The sequence below is a fragment of the Silurus aristotelis genome (assembly GCF_946808225.1).
Source record: "Silurus aristotelis genome assembly, chromosome: 24".
Classification (NCBI taxonomy): Eukaryota; Metazoa; Chordata; class Actinopteri; order Siluriformes; family Siluridae; genus Silurus; species Silurus aristotelis.
Window position 1 is genome coordinate 14,979,280 of NC_139597.1, and position 20,353 is coordinate 14,999,632.

General features: G+C 36.0%; 2 protein-coding genes across 4 annotated transcripts; both read right to left on the bottom strand.

Annotated features, from left to right (window-relative positions):
* Positions 1–2,735: 2,735 nt before the first annotated feature.
* On the bottom strand, positions 2,736–10,187 carry LOC310719160 (uncharacterized protein). Of its 3 annotated transcripts, none has more exons than XM_083528611.1 (13): positions 10,134–10,187; positions 7,347–7,436; positions 7,104–7,227; positions 6,874–7,024; positions 6,648–6,768; positions 6,459–6,546; positions 6,249–6,375; positions 5,956–6,061; positions 5,794–5,869; positions 5,570–5,633; positions 4,283–4,403; positions 3,925–4,011; positions 2,736–3,552 (listed from the first exon to the last, which is right to left on the bottom strand). In XM_083528611.1, exons 1-12 carry the CDS (start codon positions 10,159–10,161, stop codon positions 3,956–3,958), a joined length of 1,152 nt encoding a protein of 383 aa, XP_083384737.1. In that variant the 5' UTR covers positions 10,162–10,187; the 3' UTR covers positions 2,736–3,552; positions 3,925–3,955. The 3 variants fall into 3 exon arrangements, with proteins under 3 accessions (XP_083384737.1, XP_083384739.1, XP_083384738.1); XM_083528613.1 differs by lacking the exon at positions 10,134–10,187 and adding an exon at positions 9,429–9,660; XM_083528612.1 differs by lacking the exons at positions 2,736–3,552; positions 10,134–10,187 and adding an exon at positions 9,429–9,658 and having other exon boundaries at positions 3,604–4,011.
* A 1,233-nt stretch (positions 10,188–11,420) lies between these two features.
* Positions 11,421–20,313, bottom strand: LOC310718955 (uncharacterized protein). Its single transcript, XM_083528086.1, has 10 exons — positions 20,189–20,313; positions 19,758–19,834; positions 17,926–18,154; positions 17,675–17,816; positions 16,043–16,178; positions 15,299–15,416; positions 15,121–15,202; positions 13,971–14,079; positions 12,230–12,338; positions 11,421–11,881 (listed from the first exon to the last, which is right to left on the bottom strand). Exons 1-10 carry the CDS (start codon positions 20,214–20,216, stop codon positions 11,820–11,822), a joined length of 1,092 nt encoding a protein of 363 aa, XP_083384212.1. The 5' UTR covers positions 20,217–20,313; the 3' UTR covers positions 11,421–11,819.
* Between the last annotated feature and the right edge of the window lie 40 nt (positions 20,314–20,353).

The window sequence follows — 20,353 nt, forward strand, 5'->3', positions numbered from 1 at the left end:
CCTTGTCAAACTCGTTTAAATCCTTATGCTAGCCCATTTTTCCTGCTTCTAACACATCGACATTGAGGACAAAGTGTTCACATGCTGTCTAATATATCTCACTGACTAACAGGCACCATGATGAAGAGATAATCAGTGTTATTCACTTCACCAGTCACAATTGTTATGATGTAATAATGTTACGCCTGATGGTGTATAATGCTTACCTGGTGAAGAGGTGACACCAGGATGCACTTTGGGAAGAAGGTAAGCTAGAAGAAGCAATTTTAAGTGGAATGACCTGCTTATATTATTGCTTATAGCCACCAGATTTACACTGCTTTAAATGACATGCCAACTTTGGTAGATGCCCTTATCCAGAACAACTTACTTTTATTTACCTCCCCCAAACTCATCATTTGGCATCATTGGAAACTTTATTGGAACATGAAGCAATATCAAAATAAGTATAAATAAAAAAACAACTTAAAGGATTCTACCAGAGCTTCTACATGGATTTTTTTTATTGCCCCCTGGACAAGATTCTCATTAGCACGATATCTCAAGAATGAATAATCAAGCATTTGTTGGATTTATATGGAATTGTCATTGTAACCAGCACGTGCACTCATTTTGCAATCGACCCAACAAGGACAAATCCCATCCACGTCAAATTACATTATTTTCCCACAATAGCTTTTTTTTTGTAGTATTTCAGGCAGATATAATGAGAAAAACTAATCTTTCCAGTGGAGGCTTCCCGGTTAACATGCAGGCATCAAATTCTACTTGTTTTAGCTATGCAGCGTTCTGTGGAAACATCTGACTTAATGACACTCCATTCCTCTTGGTTTGATGGGGCTCGTTATGTTTCTACAACACCATGTCTGAAAACAGTGCTGAAGCAAATAATAAATTTATATGATGGTTTTTATTTTACATAATCATTTATATAGTAATAGCATACAGAGGTTTTTGTGTATATATATATATATATATATATATATATATATATATATATATATATATATATATATATATATATATATATATATACAGTGGGTACGGAAAGTATTCAGACCCCCTTAAATTTTTCACTCTTTTTTATTTTGCAGCCATTTGCTAAAATCATTTAAGTTCATTTCTTTTCCTCATGAATGTACACACAGCTCCCCATACTGACAGAAAAACACAGAATTGTTGACACTGTTGCAGATTTATTAAAAAAGAAAAACTGAAATATCACATGGTCCTAAGTATTTAGACCCTTTGCTCAGTATTAAGTAGAAGCCCCCTTTTGATCTAATACAGCCAGCAGTCTTTTTGGGAAGGCAGCAACAAGTGTTTCACACCTGGATTCAGGGATCCTCTGCCATTCCTCCTTGCAGATCCTCTCCAGTTCTGTCAAGTTGGACGGTAAACATTGGTGGACAGCTATTTTTAGGTCTCTCCAGAGATGCTCAATTGGGTTTAAGTCAGGGCTCTGGCTGGGCCATTCAAGAACAGTCACGGAGTTGTTGTGAAGCCACTCCTTCGATATTTTAGCTGTGTGCTTAGGGTCATTGTCTTGTTGGAAGGTAACCCTTCAGCCCAGTCTGAGTTCCAGAGCACTCTGGAGAAGGTTTTCGTCCAGGATATCCCTGTGCTTGGCCGCATTCATCTTTCCCTTGATTGCAACCAGTCGTCCTGTCCCTGCAGGTGAAAAACACCCCCACAGCATGATGCTGCCACCACCATGCTTCATTGTTGAGACTATACTGGACAGGTGATGAGCAGTGCCTGGTTTTCTCCACACATACCGCTTAGAATTAAGGCCAAAAAGTTCTATCTTGGTCTCATCAGACCAGAGAATCTTATTTCTCACCATCTTGAAGAACTCCATGCGGGTTTTCATGTGTCCTGCACTGAGGAAAGGCTTCCGTCGGGCCACTCTGCTATAAAGCCCCACTGGTGAAGGGCTGCAGTGATGGTTGACTTTCTACAACTTTCTCCCATCTCCCGACTGCATCTCTGGAGCTCAGCCACAGTGATCTTTGGGTTCTTCTTTACCTCTCTCACCAAGGCTCTTCTCCCCCGATAGCTCAGTTTGGCCGGACGGCCAGCTCTAGGAAGGGTTCTGGTCGTCCCAAACATCTTCCATTTGAGGATTATGGAGGCCACTGTGCTCTTAGGAACCTTAAGTGCAGCAAAAAAATTTTTGGAACCTTGGCCAGATCTGTGCCTTGCTACAATTCTGTCTCTGAGCTCTTCAGGCAGTTCCTTTGACCTTAATGATTCTCATTTGCTCTGACATGCATTATGATCTGGAAGGTCTTATATAAACAGGTGTGTGGCTTTCCTAATCAAGTCCAATCAGTATAATCAAAAATTTCTGGACTCAAATGAAGGTGTAGAACCATCTCAAGGATGATCAGAAGAAATGGAGAGCACCTGAGTTAAATATATGAGTGTCACAGCAAAGGGTCTGAATACTTAGGACCATGTGATATTTCAGTTTTTCTTTTTTAATAAATCTGCAAAAAGGTCAACAATTCTGTGTTTTTCTGTCAGTATGGGGAGCTGTGTGTACATTCATGAGGAAGAACAATAAACTTTAATGATTTTAGCAAATGGCTGCAATATAACAAAAAGTGAAAAATTTAAGGGGGTCTGAATACTTTCCGTACCCACTGTGTATATATATATATATATATATATATATATATATATATATATATATATATATATATATATATATATATATATATATATATATATATATATATATATATATATATATATTAGATCCATATACTGATATATGTATCATGTTTCCTGAGAATGCTTGAAAAAACAATCTGCACTTTCTGCAGCTGTAAATATTCAGACATGAGAAAGTCTTCAGTACAGATGACTTAATAGAAAGTCCTAGAGAGGAAAAGAGATTTCAACAAGAGAGGTGTTTAACAGCTGTTCTATAGTTAAGTCTGTAAAAGTGCAGACTCATTCAGAGAAGTGGATAATAAGATGTTGGACTTTTGATCAAAAGGTCATTAGTTTAAATCCCACCACTGCCAAGTTGCCACTGCTGGGTCCTTAAGCAAAATCTTTAATCTTCAGCTGTATAACAGAAAAATGTAAGTCGCTCTGGATAAGAGCCCTTGTCATAAAATATAAATTAAATTCCAGTAATCTGATTGTTCAAACAGTGTTCAGAAGAGCCTATAATTTCTCTAACCCAAATTTTGGATTTCACACTCCAACACTGTTTTTGGTATGGAACCGTCCAATTCCTGATTTAGAACAATTACTATAGTGGTATTAGTGACATCATTAGCAGACATGACAAGCAGTATAATACAATTTGTGACTTGAAATATGAAAATGGACTGAACAAGACAGAAAGGAAAGTAGATTTTAAGAGAAACACCTTTATCATATTTTACAAATTATTACATCTGAGCTTTAATTGCTATAATAGCTTTAATTGCCAAATTGCTATAAAGTGATCTGAGATCTGTTTTTGTTAGTGAAGCCAAAAAAAATGCCCATATGGTGCAAAATCCTTGATATAAATGTTGTACCAAAGGACCACTGGGGAAAAAAAATATGATTAAAGTTCAATCATATTTTAGTCAATCAAAGTTGATTAAAGTGCAGGTAAAACTTTGGCATTTGAGTATTACAGAGAGTTTTCTTTAAAACATTCAAAAGCATTTTCAAAACTTCGGTTCATGAGAAAAAAAAGACAGTGAAGTCAACTAATAGCAGACTCTATTCTTCACCAAGTTTATAAGAAAATATGTAAAGTGGGTGCAAATAGAATGTCTGGCTCAACTGAACTAGAAATATACAGTATACTTTTATAGAAACTCATTCCTATAGTCACACAACTCAAGAGATACAGAATGACAGCTAGGGTGATAATATAAATGCTAAAGTTTTTAGAAATAAATAAATAAATACGGAGAAAAGCTAGAAATCTGGTCCTTTAGAGCTAGACGCGGCGAACCGGCCTCCTCGTATGAGTGGATAGGTTTGTCTGGGTCATGTCTGCAAAGAACAAGAAGTCATTACTTGTCAGAATACTGTGTGTCTTAGTGTGTGTGTGTGTGTGTGTGTGTGTGTGTGTGTGTGTGTGTGTGTGTGTGTGTGTGTATATGTGTGTGTTCAATATTTCACCAAAACATTAATCCCATGTACATTAAATAAAAGTTTTCAAGTTAGATTCAGTTGTATGTAAAATGCTAAGTAGCTGCACTAATAATGAATAGAAGGTATTAAGATATTGTGTGTGTGTGTGCGTGTGTGTGTGTGTGTTTACCTGAGAAGTTGATTTGGTAGTTGAACTTCTCCGATCTGAATCTTATAGTTCCTGTCCTGTTCTGCTGGTACTGCATCTCAATCTGCTGACTTGAGATAGTACATTTCCCTCTTCCTGTGCCCTACACACACACACACACACACACACACACACACACAGGTTTTTTTTTTTACTTGAGATGAATTGCTAGTCTATTTTGCGAATAATCTCCAGCAGCCAGCTCTCCCCCATTCTACAAGATTGAACCAGCCAGGAGTGTGAGGGAGAGTCATTCCATTACTTTTTTTTTTATCTCCCTTAGATCTGTATATATATTTCACAAAATTGAGTACACCCCTCACATTTTAGCCATTTTAGAATATGGGACAAGGGACAATACTATAGAAATGAAATTAGATATATTTTAGAGTAATATAAGAAATTAAACAGTGACCTTAGATGTTTGGGATCATTTTTATGTTGAAAAAGTGCCTGGCAACCTAGGGCACAGAGTGGGCACAGTACATCTGTGAATTCTTGATGCTATCTATGAAATGCAACTCCCTGACACCTGCAGCACTCATGCAACCCCACACAAGAACACTGCCACCAACATGCTGTAGTGTTTTTACCAAGCATTTTTCATTGTACTCCTCACCCGTGCGACACCATACAGTTTGGAACCCATCAAGAGTCAAAAAACATTAATCTTTGCCTCATGACTCCAAAATATAGAGTCCCGAAACTCTTCGCCATTCACAGCATGAGTTTCTTCTAGTTCTAACTTCTTTCATCACAAAACGCTCTTGACGAGGTGTTAACTTGCGTGGATGTCTCAGCGAACTTCCATTCCAAATCCATCCTTTTCAAATTTTTACTAATTTTTCTAATAAACTACAGGGCATTATAGGAAGGTACATTTTCTCTCTTAAATACCACTCTTGATTCACAATTCTCATGTGGCCACCTGTGTGATGATCAAGTAAGACTCATCTGCTGGTGAATTTCTGTTCAATTGCAATTTTATTTAATGTTTCCTCCTGATGCTTTCATCAGAGTGTACAAATTTTTTGCACAATGATCTTAAATTATTTTGTAATAATAGTTTTTATTTTGCCTTTGGTATTAACTAATCAAATTTAAAACTAATCAATCAGATTTGCACAAATGTCTAATTGTATAGGATCCAATAGAATGTAGTAAATTAATAGAGAGATGGATCTACTCATTATTCTGGGCACTATATATATATATATATATATATATATATATATATATATATATATATATATATATATTCTTACTTACTTTAATGAAGTCTTTCCAGCAGCCGTCCATATCTTTAAACTGCCAGATAACTTGGCACAGAGTGCTGTGGTGGGAGGAGTTGATTGTCAATAAAAACAATCTGATCAACACAGTTTTATATTATAACCAAATCCTGGAGTATCACAAAATGTCTAATGTTGCAGCTTTGCATAATTTTAACATCAGCACAGTATAAAATGTGTTAATTCATGATGGAACCCTACCTGCTTTTGCTCTCGTTAGCAACGATTCTCCGAACTGCTCTAGTTGTCTTATAAGTCTTATTGATTTGGTACATTCCTGCAAAAAAGAAAAACAACAACATATGACATCGAACGCTGAAAAACTGTGAGTAAATTATTAGTAGAAGAAGTAGTTCGACTTACCATCGAAAGAGAGAGTGTAACTGTACCACCCAGCTCTGAAATCAAGCTGGCCATGTGGACTGCTCTGATACTGTCTCTCTATATCCATACTGTCCAGAGAGGAATTCTTAAAAAAAACACACACACACACACACACACACACACACACACACACACACACACACACACACACACACACACACACACACACACACATTCCTATGAAAAACTCAGATGCACCCTTCACTAAAGATACACTTAAGATACTGCTGCATGTGAAAGCTGTGCGTCTAGCTAGGAGGAGAATCACTCACTGGTTTCTGATAGTCTTTCCAGGTACCTTCCTCATCCATAAACTGCCAGGTAACCGTAGTGGGTGGATTTACAGTGGCTGATGGAAATGTATATATGCTGGAGGTTGATGGTTCCAAAGTGTTCAGACTGCACACAGATATGAAGTTTCACAATTTCATTTCATAACAGTATAAACATTTGCATTTTTATCACAGTTAGAAATGTAGCACCTGTTGTTTATGTAGACTGTGGAGATGAACTTTGGCCTGCGCCGCACTTTCCTCTGTTTGTGAGTGGACAGGTTTGTTTGCATCATGTCTGTAGGAATGGAAAAAGGTTGTTATTTTAATATGCATTTTAGATGTGCATAGAACCCAAAAGCATTCATCTTAGTTTATCAGGATTTTTTTTTTTTTTACCAGAGAAATTCAAAATGTACAATGTTTTTCCTGTTGTAAACTGGTAGGAGCCTTCAGGGTTGTAGTTATACTGCAGCTCCAAGTCCTGACTGCTGACCGACGATGTGCTGCAACTCGATCCCTGTGTGAGATTACAAGTGAGTAATACACACACACACACACACACAAATATTTATATATATATATATATATAAATATATATATATGTAGAGCTCTTCAGCCTCACCTGCTCGCCATATTCACACCAGAAACTGTTGTCTCTGTAAAACCAGCCCATGTCTTCTCTCTGGTCATGAGACATAGTCGATAGTCGGCGTACAGCAAGGTTGGCATAAGGCCCTATTAATGTCATGGCATCAAAGTCAATGTAAAGAGACCTGTGAAGAATGAAAAAAAAAGTTAATCAGAAAATTCACTAAATATAGCAATGCAAAAATAAAACTAAAAGAAAATCACCCTAAGTGTGTATCAATGGTGATCCCTTTTGTTCCAGGCTGGCAGTAGTTACACTCGATTATAAAATCGTTATTTATCTCCAACCATCTTTTGCCATCAAACAGGTTCCACTCATAATGTTTTGCTGTAAATTAGTAAATAAAAATAAAAAATATATAAAAATTCATTCATTCAGTCTCACACACACATTGGTTAGTTACGTAGTGACCTAAAATTTTTTGATTTGTATTTGTTTCAAATCACCTCTTAGGCTCGGTGGTGTCTCAGGTGCTGACATGCTGTTAAACATGCTGTTGAAGTTGTTCGAGTAAAACCATTCACCAGTGGCCATGGCTAAATTAAGAAGAAGAGAGACGTGATATTGGTTAGACACATGAAATTATACAAATGACAGTCTGCTTGGTCTTGAAAAGTCTTGACACTTGCATATGGTTACAGCTTTTTGACTCTAAAATAAACAAACTAACGACAAAAAATAAAACGTATGCTTAAAGTCTGGGGCACAGTAACATGTCAAGAAAGACAGAATCTGATAATTAGCAGATCTCAGTCATCAAAGTCAAATTTTGGTTACAATAGAACACAGAAAAACTTTCAACAGTCAAATATTTAATGAAGAAATTGACAAATTTAAGGAATACATTTAAAATGTATTCCTTAAATTTGTCAATTTCTTCATTAAATATTTTAGTAAAACTAAACAAATTGGGTTTGTAGTTATTATACAGGCATGCAATAATTTAGGGTTTTTTAATATTGTCAATTAAGTCAATTCATGCTGCACATCATTACAGCCCCACCCATTCCTATTTGGTTATAGTGCAATTGTTTTTCAACAAATTTTACCAATTGTTTCTCACATACTCACAGTTCAACTTCTCAGAATATGCTTTCTTTTGACATTGGATATAGGGGCCAGTATAAATTTTTCATTATGTCATTTCATTATGTTTTGGTGAGACGGAAAATGGTGTATCACCTATTAAATTGCTGCATGTGTGAACATAACATATGTTATGGGGGATTCAGTTAGCGCCTCCTGCCCCACCGCCACCCGGGCCCATTTAAATTATTTACCTGTTTTTCTGCTAATGTTTAATATACAGAATATGTTTACATACTTTGGGCAATTTTGCATTGATTCTTAATTTTTTTATTTTTTTTTATTTTTTAAGTACTAATGATTTGTATGGTGGGAGGGCGAAGCCATTGGGGAGGTGACAAAAGGAATCTCACCTCGGATGCCAAAAAGGCTAGAAATGTCCCAGTTTTTTAATTGAAAAGCTCTTTATCTACACCACTATTTTATGTTCCAAAGAATCCTCTAAAAATGCTTACACCCCATACTGTGCACATATACAAATGAAAGTCAGGCTTGTTTACATTTTTATTTTATTTTTTTCAACTCTATGGTCTAAACAGTTCTGTATTTAAAGACCCATCACTGATAACTACACCTCAACAATGATGGAAAAGTAATGAATAATCATTCTGTGCCACCCAGATGAGGATTGGATCCCTTTGAATCAGGTTCCTCTCAAGGCTTTTTAAAAATACAATCTCTAGGAGATGTCACCACTGGCTCGCTCATTACAGATAAACTTACACTAACATATATTTTATAATAATTTTATCTCTGTAATACTGTGTAATGTAACACTAATTTGTAACGATGCAACATTAATTTGTGACAATACCCTTGTTAAAAACGCTCTACAAATAAAACTGAAACTAAATTGACTTGAATGTTGAGGAAGAAGGAATCCATAATGTTCAGGAAGAGATCCAAGTACATAAACAGACATAGATTTGTTGACGATTTGGTGTCGTTGTTATGAGTAACTCAAAACTATAGAGTTGTTAGTTTTGAGGTGAAAAGGATTTGTGTGTGTGTCTGGCAAAAATTCTATAAATGTACATTTTAATGTAAAAGTAGTTGAATGGGTCACATGACTGCATCACATGACAAAATGTTTTGCATATTTTTATTCAGATTTCTCAGTTCAAACTAAACATCTGTTGCACAAAAATCTCATTATGGACAGAAATGAAAACATAGAGAAGAAAAAGATTATATACAAAAAAATAAAATAAAATGATATACACACATTATTGTGTGCAAATGCTGCTATGCTGAGCTTGTATATGCAGCTAGTTCTTTTTCAGGTTCTTGTTGTATTAATTTATGAAATGCCATGAATATACAGCACAGATTATAATTCATCCAACCCCACTTTCCCCAATTTGTAACCTTAATCCTATCAACAGATAATTAAAAACTTTCAATTTTTTGTCTAAATTCATAACAAATAAGTGACAACTTACCAGATCCGTCTCTCTGAGTGTACACGCTAAAATACACACAACCAACTGAACCCAATCTGAAACCGGTTTAGTCAGCTGTCAGTTTTAAAGATAAAATGAACTAAAATACTACGTTGTAGCACTTCATAAACACCCCCTCTTTAATGCAGGTCTACACAAACACACTTTCATGGGAAAAGACAGTAGATATTTCATACTTCCTGAGGTTTTAGGTTGCTTTCGTTTTCATTTCTCTTTCACTCACTATATTTAACACATCTCTGAGCACACATCTGTACTTTATTCTGGTGTGTGTACCAGGAAGACACATGACCAGACCTTTACAGAAACTTCTTTTAATTTCTAGATTAATAGAAAAAACATATTTCCCTTCAATATTTTGTTTAAATTTAAGGTTCTGATTAGTTACTGTATGCTGCTGCTGATAGTTGCTTTGCATTTATGTATGTATGTACATATGTATGTATGTATTTATGTATTAATATTATTATTATTATTATTATATTGCCTTTCATTTGGTTTATTGCATGAGAAACATCACGCAGCTGGAAAACAGCAACTAGAGAAACTGTGGTTTTCTACAACTTCTGAATTTTAGCATAGTATCAAAAACGTGTCACAAATGTCACAATGTCATTTCTTTTTCACCACGAGAGACAAATTAATAAATTTTCTCGAAAAAAAATATATATTTGCTAGACTTACCTGTTGTGTCTTTATAGTTTGAAGCCATGTTCAGGATATGAAGAGAAATTTCTATTTTCAGTTTCATTTCATTGTAAATGTTTAGTGGACAGGAATGTCAAAAAACAGAGTTAACGAGTTTATTATCTTGTATAATAGATATAACATGTTTCTAAGACCCGTGCTTATCTAACGTGGAGCTTATTTAGTTGAAAAAAAAAACCCATAAACATTAATAAGCACATTATTTATTATTATGAAGCATAATTACTGAAGAGTGGAAGAGTACAGGGTTTGAAAGTATGAACCGATATCATGACGCATTGCTTCAGTTCTTAATCATAATACTTGGATTTTTTGTATTACTTTACCTTAATAAAATATAATATATAAAATATAACTCTGTATAATGTAAATTGTTTTACTGCGCCATCTTGTGGACCCACTTCCTCAAATTTATGAAGTACAGTCTTTGAGCTAAATCATTACTGAAGTTCAAATGTAATTTTCTAATTTAAAATAATGTTCAATATCAAAATTTGTACGTGTTGGCCTTTTTAAAAACAAATGTAAATATATCTTCCCCACAGACATCCTTTCCCACAGTTATACCATACATTCAAAATATCATTAGCATGCTCTGTTTTGGCTGGCTTTAGCTGAGCATTCATTCATTTATCGTATTTGGAATGGTTACTAAATTCTTAGCAGACTCAAGATTGTAAAGCATAAAACTTGTGTCATTTTGTACTGTTATGTAATTTTATATCATTAATGCTATGCTGTCTCTGGCTAGCATTTAGCCACTAGCACTAGCACTTGTATAGATATTGTAGTATGTCATAAAATCTAAAGAAATGTGGTGAACATTATAAATGAAATCATACAGAAGTGTATGATGTGATAAATGAGACATTCTTTAATTTTGTAAAATTATTTATGATGAGTATTTTTCTGAGAACATACTCTTGCAGTGTGAGTTGTAGCCACATCAGAATTAGATCTGCATGCTTTGGCCTGGTTTAGTGGGGTATTTGTTCTATTTGTTGTATGTACTTTGCAGTATGGACAATAAAATCTCATTATCCAACATCAGTGTGTGCTGCCTGGCACTGGAGACTCGCTTTAGAAATAAAATTGAATTGAATTAAACTGAACTGAATAAACTGCCATGAGACAGTGTGACAGGGAGGTTCCACTTCACCATTGCTGTATGTGGATCAAATAAAGTGAAGTACATTTGGGCAGTTGGTCATCAGTATAAATACATAAGTCCTCAGTAATGAAGCACAAACACAATCAGCACAGTTTTTTTTTCCAATGCGATTTTTATATTTAAGGAAAACTTTAAGAATATAATTAAAGAAATCTGTAATACTTAGAGTCGTTATCACTTGATATTGTTGATGATTTGCCATAAAAACAATAGGCATATAATCCCACATTAAATCATCATTTCAGAAGTATTACCCAGTCACAATAATCATTTGGTAAACATAATATTCTAATATATTTGGTGTAAACAGGCTTGTTTGTGTTTTACACTCACACACATTTAAAGGACATGGAATATCCAAAAGGCAGTATGTAAAATGGTGTTACAATTTAAATAAGGGTTAACCATCACCATCAGCACATGTACTATTCAGATGGCATTACCACTACTTTATCCTCTGCAAATGTCTGAAGCCTGCTGTAAGAGTAGCATCACTGCTTCACACGTCGGATATTGCGAGTGGCGTGTGTTTTCACGTTGGTTTGGATCATCTCTGTTTAAAAAAGAAAAAGCCCAAAGTCAGCAAACATCGTCCAACCCAAATGAGACCAGAAGCATCATCTAGTTAAATCATATGTGGAATATATTGTGGAACATGCTGTCTATGATGGACTGCAGCAATAAAATCACAGATTTCATGACAGCAAAAATAAAACATTTATTATTTAATTATATATACAAATATATTGCAGCAGCACATACTGTAAAGTACTATCACCATTACACAAGTAATTAAAACTAATTCTGACGATAACTAAAGAATTCTAAATGCCTCTACAGAATCTGAGAAAACCCTAACCATCAACTCATAAAGAGTATAAATAAGAGATTGGTTTCATACGTGAGAAGTCCAGGATGAACTGGTCTTCATTTACATTAAAGCTCATGGAGCCCTGACGATTGCTCTGGAACTCTTGCTCAATGACTGCACTTGATACTGAACAAGAGCCCTAAAAAGAGAGAGAGAGAGAGAGAGAGAGAGAGAGAGAGAGAGAGAGAGAGAGAGAGAAGAGAGAGAGAGAGAGAGAGAGAGAGAGAGAGAGAGAGAGAGAGAGAGAGAGAGAGAGAGAAGAACACAGATGCAAGCAACTTAGAAAAAACATTTAGGAAGACTCAACATTTAAAGAGAAATGGCACTCATAAGGATTGGCTAAGACAGTCTGGCCTTCTACCGTTCTCAAATGCTCACTGGAATGATCATACCTCTGTGAAGATAAATGCCTCTGAGGAAACTGCCACTCTGTGTACATTATGGATGTGCAACTGAGGCAGATGCAATTCGCATCTCGAATATAAAGCAGCTACCTATACAATGTGATACAATTCCCCCCTATTACGATGCAGTGCGATCCAAATTCATTCAACACAATGCGATTCACTGCAATACAGTGTAATGGAAAAAACATGATGCTAGGCAATTCATAAGGGTAGTAATAGTTCACTTTTATTTCTTAGGTTCAGACAGACAGCAAATCATAAGTGTCTTCTGACTTCTAACACATGGCTCTTTCACAAACACACCTTTTTACTGCAAAAAAATTAATAAACCCAGATGCTATTTTCCAGTTCTATCTCCAGGAAGATGCAACTCTACCTCTGCCATGTTAATCTATATTTTACGTGACTCTCGGGATACGCCTCGGTCTCTATAATGTTGTGGTATGTCATATTCACGTAGCAGCAGTGGTGCTGAGAGAACGCGCTTAATGACAGTTTAGCGAGTAGAAATCAATCTACATATAAATTATTGGTCGCTTTCTAAATAATAAAAGTATAAAGCCTCCACAAAGCCAGGATCATCAGAGAAGCAATCAACATAATCAAAGACAATAGTCACCCCAACACTGTCTTTTCTCATTCCTACCAACAGGCTGATGCTACAGGAGTGTTGAAGCAAGAACATCGAAGTTGAAAACAGTTTTTACCCACAGATCATCAGGCTTGTGAACGACACCTACAGAATCTACTGCCTCTTTTTCTATCACTGCAGACAGACCTTGAGAGGTATCTAATAAGCCCTTCCTTGCTACACACCCAAAATGCAAATATCACCAATGACTACAGTCTACCTTTGCATATCTTGCAGAGACCCTACACCTCTTTACAATGGGAATACCAACAAGAACCTACATTGCACACTGCACACTTTATACACATAAGTGAGACAGTAAAGTAAAGTGGTTAAGGCATTTGGCTTTGGATCTGAAAGTCGTGAGTTAAAATCCCAGCCAGACCAAGCTGCCACTTCTGGGCACTTGACCAAGGCCAAAAACCCCTTAGCTGCATGAATGAGATAAATGTAAGTCACTGTGGATAAGGGTAACTGCCAAATGCCATAAATGTAAATGTTATACATGAACACACTTCTGTTTCTTGCATTTGCACTACAATAACTTTATACATTTGTAAATCATATATTTTCTTTTGTCTGTTTGCTTAAGTCCTTAATGGATGCCATAGGCTGCTTGAAGTATTCACAGAGTAAGAATTTCATTGTATGGTGTGGAAGACTGTTTACTGTACATATGAAAATAAACCCTTGAATTGTAGCATTTTTCCTAATGGGTAAAAAAAAAGCTTACTTGAGGACTGAAGTTATGCCAGTTTCCACGTCTCCCACTGAACTGCCACAGAGGAGCCTTTTTAGATAAAGTCAACATGGACTTTAACTTATTTGTCACTGTATTCACTCTGTTGAGAGAGCATGACAGATAAGCAGCCACACGAGTTTGAGTTATTACAGGAATGAGGTAAATGTCATTTTTAGACCAGGTTTAATTGGCCTGAGTTGATTCATGCAAACAAACATGGTTGATCATGGCTATCATACCTTTCATACCTAATTATGCTGAAGAACAGCTCTGAATATTGGGACTTTTAGCTTCAGATAGCTGCTTTAACTTTAGTTGCTTAATTCCTTCCTGTGTTCAATCTTGAAATGACCTATACACTTTTATAAAGGTCATAGCCAAGGTAAAACAGTGCTGCTAAAGCAATGTCTTGACCATCGGGTTTCTTTAGTAATCAGACAACAAGGCTGCTTTTCTGTTTATTATTATACGAATCTACAAATCTATGCTGATGTAGCTTTTTATTTACAACCCTTGCAAGTGTGAAGTCTTTAGGGTTTGAGAAATATTACGTGTTCTAGAATAATCTATATAGTATCCGTGGTGGATGAAGCGCACAAAGCATATTCTTACTTGAGTTAAAGTAGAACACTAAGTAAAATATTACTCCAAAAAAGTAAAGCTGCTCCCTTTAAACTTCACTTGAGTAAAAATACAAAAGCGTTTGCATTCAAAAGTACTTAAGTATCCAACGTGTATGTTGGTAATAAGTATATACCACCAAGTGGCACTCAAAACAAGTTCAAAACAGAGCACGACCTGATTTCGCAAAATGTCGGTGGGAAAAAAGTACGATATTTAATTTTGAAATGTAGTGAAGTTAAAGTAAAAGTCTCCCCAAATGGAAATACTTCAGTAAAGTACATATATGCAAAAAAGCTACTTAAGTACAATAACACTTTTAATTACATTTACTTTATAACTGTAGAGTAACACTGTAGAGTATTAGGATCAATCTGTCTCTCTGTAACTCTCTATATCTAAGCTATGAGAAGCTAGAGATAAAAACTTGAGCAGTTTAAAATAAATGGCACTGGGGCTGTTATAGAATTTGCATTGTTTATGTATTGAAAGGAAATTGTGTCAGCAATTACAACTTTACCCTTCAGCCTGAGAAGAATCAAATTTTGGACGTCTTCTGATCTTCCTTTTGCGGCCTGTGGACAAGTTTTTCTGGCACATGTCTGGCCAAAAACACACACAAACCAAATGAAGTCAAATTATATCAAGAGCCTTTGCATTTCTCTCATTTTACATTCGTTTTGGTGAAAGTCACACACCTTTAAATCTTATCTCGTAGTTGCTGGAGTCAATAATGAATTGCAGAGTACATGACTTCTTCTTGAACTCACTTTCCAGCATGGAGCTATTCACTGGACTGGAGTTCCCCTGTGCGTCCTGCAAATGCATTCAGACATATTAAAATTCCATTACATTTTCTTGAGATGGTAATTAAAAGGTGAGTTCTATAGATTTCCACATGGCCTTCTTGTAATGCTTTTTTAGGCCTTCTTTCAATAGAAATACAATGTTTCAATAACCACATACACTACAATATATTTATATGAAACTGTAAAAACGTAACAATGTTTTACTCTGCTGGAGAGACACAGAGTTTAATTCTTCCCTGATTTCTTATGATTTGTTTAAAACATGGCAGCAATCCCATTTTCGCTAAAAAAACTATTGAACAACATGTGACTGTAGTATTTAGTTTCCTCAAAGCATTCAGTTCAATGAGTTCAACATTTAAGGTTTTAGAAAGAAACAATTACATACTATTTATGCTTTATTTTACTGCATGCCTAAAATTGCAGACTTTATCACCATGTATTTTGTAGTGTATACAGCAGGGAGACTATGCAAAAGAAAATGTGCTATTTTGCTAGTAAATATTCAAATATGCCATTACTTCTATATAACTCTTTTACCTTTTATTTTCTATGGAGTGCAAATACTGTACGTTGAGCATGCACATACATACATTTCCATGCTGAGGAAGTTTTGACGTTGGTACAGCTTACCTTCTTTCCGAACTCACGCCAGCCATCGGTTTCTCTGTAATACCACAGCCAATTGCTCTTTCGGGAGCCCCTACGTCTTACTTGCAGGTTGGTCTTTTTCAAGATACGCATTCTTGTAAAGTCGATAGACAGAGCACTTTAAATGCAAAGGAAAGAGGGTTTAGATTCAATTTCTTACAAAATGATAAAAACATATATTAAAACCCAGAGCTTTGATTGTCATCTCAAAGATACTCATCCTATTCTACATGGAGTAAAACTCTGTTTTCTGTCTGGATTCGATTTCACAAGTGAGTCCTCCTGTTATCTTTATATCTTAATTTGTAATACAGTAATCCACCACTTTACCGTGGTTCGAATCTCGTGCCACCGGTTTATCGCGGAATCGCATTTTCCACATAACTCATTTGTTTTTATGGAGTTTTATGTTAAAATAAGGAAGTATATTAATTAATATATAATTATTAATTAATAAATGAAGTAAAATGTTAATACAGTACAGCACTGTATACATTAAATAGCATTTTGGCGTGGCGTCCGTTTTCTTTTAGCGCAGGTGGATTTAGAACGTGGGGATTACTGTAGTTATAACTTCAACATGTATTGTTATTGTAGAATTCTTCTTCTTCTTCTTCTTCTTCTTCTTCTTCTTCCGGCTGCTCCCAATAGGGGTCGCCACAGCGGATCATCCGTCTCCATACCACCCTGTCCTCTACATCTGCCTCTTTCACACCAACTACCTGCATGTCTTCCCTCACCACATCCATGAACCTCCTCCTTGGCCTTCCTCTTTTCCTCCTACCTGGTGGCTCCATCTTCAGCATTTTTCTACCAATATAATTCATGTCCCTTCTCTGCACATGTCCAAACCATCTCAATCTCGCCTCCCTCACCTTGTCACCAAAACATCCTACATGTGCTGTTCCTCTAATAAACTCATTTCTAATCTTGTCCATCCTCGTCACTCCCAACGAAAACCTCAACATCTTCAGCTCTGCTACCTCCAGCTCCACCTCCTGTCTTTACTCAATGCCACTGTCTCTAATCCATACAACATCGCAGGTCTCACCACAGTCCTATAAACTTTCCCTTTCATTCTTGCAGATACTCTTCTATCACAAATCACTCCTGTCACTCTTCTCCACCCACTCCACCCTGCCTGCACTCTTTTCTTTACTTCCCTAACACACTCTCCATTACTTTGCACTGTTGACCCCAGGTACCTGAACTCCTCCACCTTCTCCACCTCTTCTCCCTGCAACCGCATCACTCCACTGCCCTCCCTCTCATTCACACACATGTACTCTGTCTTACTCCTACTGACTTTCATTCCCCTTCTCTCCAGCGCATACCTCCACCTCTCCAGGCTCTTCTCCACCTGCTCTCTACTCTCACCACAAACACAATATCATCTGCAAACATCATAGTCCAGGGAGACTCCTGTCTGACCTCGTCCGTCAACCTGTCCATCACCACTGCAAACAGGAAAGGGCTTGTTTTGTATTGTGTATTTTGTTTTGTAATGTATTGTTATTGTAGAATATTGATTTGATATTGATTCAAATCAGTTTCTGTCTGATGTCATGTGATAGAATAATAGCTTTTCTGTAGACATTTCTTTGGGATACGAACCCACAGGGAGTATTGTAGATGGTGATGCCTTTAGTGTAAGGGCGTGAGAATTGAGCTTCCAGGATATAATCATTTTCTACATCTTGCCAGCCGTTTCCCAAATTTAATTGCCATCTATAGGGTCTGCTGTCCGTATCACTGTCTGGAAGATAATACATCAAATTTTCAAATTTTTTTTTGTTTCTGTAAACAGTTTAAATACACACATGTATGAAGCAAACAAAAGATAGAACAAACATGAATATACGAACCAGAACCAGATGAGGAACTGCGACTGCGATCTGTGTAACCTTGAGTCCTCCTGCTACGACTTCTCGTCTCTTGATTGTTGCTTGCAGTATTGGAGATTGAGCCATGATAAAGGCGACATCCCGAGGCATAACGACAATTGCCTTTTAAATAGTATCTGCACACGTGCAGGTCTGGACAGGAGGTCCCGTTGCGACAGTTGCCTTTGTTGTAGTAATAGCAGACCTGCCTCTGGGGGCAAAAAAAGCAAGCAAGCCCTTTAATAACTTCCAAAACAAATGCTTTATTTCATAGTCAGGTTCTTAATTTTTTAACAGTTCTTAGCACTGTTTTCAGAGCTAGCATGCATAACTACTTAGTCCCATTAGACAGTTTTGGAAACAATTGCTGTTCAGACCTCTGGAAATCATCATTTAGAAATTGTACTGGTTCATTTACATTTACATTTGCGGCATTTAGCAGACGCCCTTATCCAGAGCGACGTACAAAAGTGCTTTAAGTCTCTAGTAATGAATAAATCTACACTGGTACGCAAGATTACAAACTTAATATAAATATAACCCTAGAATTCCAGAAACTTGGAAAGTGCAAATTTAAGTGTATCAGGAAGAGGTAGGGCTTCAGTCATCATCTGAGATGGTACATCTCAGAGGCTTCGGGACCATGTGTAGGTACCATCTACCACATATGACTAGAGGTATTTCCACAGTTAGGGTTTCTGTGCTCTCTATCAGGATTTATCTGCAACTGTTTATAGAGCACTAGTCACAGAATAAGACAGAAATTAGAAGGCTACAAAGCAAATTCCTAATGACGAATGAACCTTTTATGCTGATGAAATTAGATGGACCCAAATACAAAACACTGTGTAAAGGCTGTGTATCATATTTAAAGCAGTCTGGTTTACCTGAAATGAGATTCAAATAAAAATAAAAGTATGTCTGTTCAATCTGCTCTGAATAACCACCTAATATAATGTTTACAGTACTTACAACTACTTCGCAAAAATTGCTAACAGTGTGTCCAGGAACTTATTGGAATTACGAGACTTAAGTAACATGAACAGGAGTAAAGTTTGAACAGGATTGTGCATACAGGAATAAAGAGTATACCGGAGTAATGTGTAAACAGCAGCAAAGGTTGAACAGGAGTGATAGAAAAAAGGAAATTTGTATACAGGACTAGAAGAAGTGTAGCACCAGTAAGGGTTGAACGAGAGTGTATTTATAAGATTAATGTAAACAGGAGCGAAGTGTAAACAGGAACATTTTGTGATAGTGAAGTGTCTAGAATACAGGAGTGAAGTGTGAACAGGAGTAAAGTGTAAAAAAGAAGGTCAAGAGTAAAAAGAATGAAATGTGAATACGAGTAAAGAAGCATTAGATTCATGTTGGAATGAATAGGAATGAGTGTAAAAATGAGTGAATTGTAAACAGGAGTGATATGTGAATAGCAGTCAAGTGTGAAAGAATGAAGAGTGAAATATGAACAGATTTTAAGCGTAGCCAGGGGTGTAGTGTGAATGGGGTGAAGTATAAATAGGAGTGAAGGTTTTTATTAGTTTCGCTTTAGGCTGAATAGGAATGTGGATAGAGGTGAAGCATGAACAAAAGTGAAGTGGGAACAGGAGTGAAGTGTGAATTAAGAGTGAAGTGTAAATAGGAGCGAAATGTCAATTAGGAGTGAAGTGTGAACAGGAGTGAAGTGTGAATTAAGAGTAAAGTGTAAATAGGAGCGAAGTGTCAAATAGGAGTGAAGTGTGAACAGGAGTGAAGTGTGAACACAAGTGATTTGTTTACATAAACAAAATGTAAACAGGAGTGATGTAAGTTACCTGTTGTGTTTCTGAGTCTGAATCAGATCCAGAAAGTGAATCCATGTCAGTTTCGCTAAAATCTGACACACTCCTATCTATAGAAAGAGAAATTCAGTGATCATATACAAAAATTAACTTATATGTTCCTTATATATAGTCTATATATATATATATATATATATATATATATATATATATATATATATATATATATATATATATATATATATATATATATATATATATATTTTGTTCGTTGTTTTGTAATAGGTTTCGTTTTAGGATTCGATTTACTGCTAAAGTGAACAAAATGAAAACAATTCCCAACAAACGTTCAACCCAAATAAAACTATTGATCTTATTTACAAACCAGTATGACAAATTGCACACTGCCATCATAATTTCATCACGAAAGCCGCTAGAAAATGTAATAAAGTTGAGAAACTCACCAAATGCGTCCTCGCAATTCGAAGCCATTTTCAAAAGTCAAATAAGAGAAAAAACTTTCGGTTTCATTTCATTGTGTGTTTAAAGAGACAGGAAAGTTTTGACAGCGTCAGAATGAAACTTATGAAACTTTAAAAAAAATTGTTTTTTATTGTAGAACAGGTTTC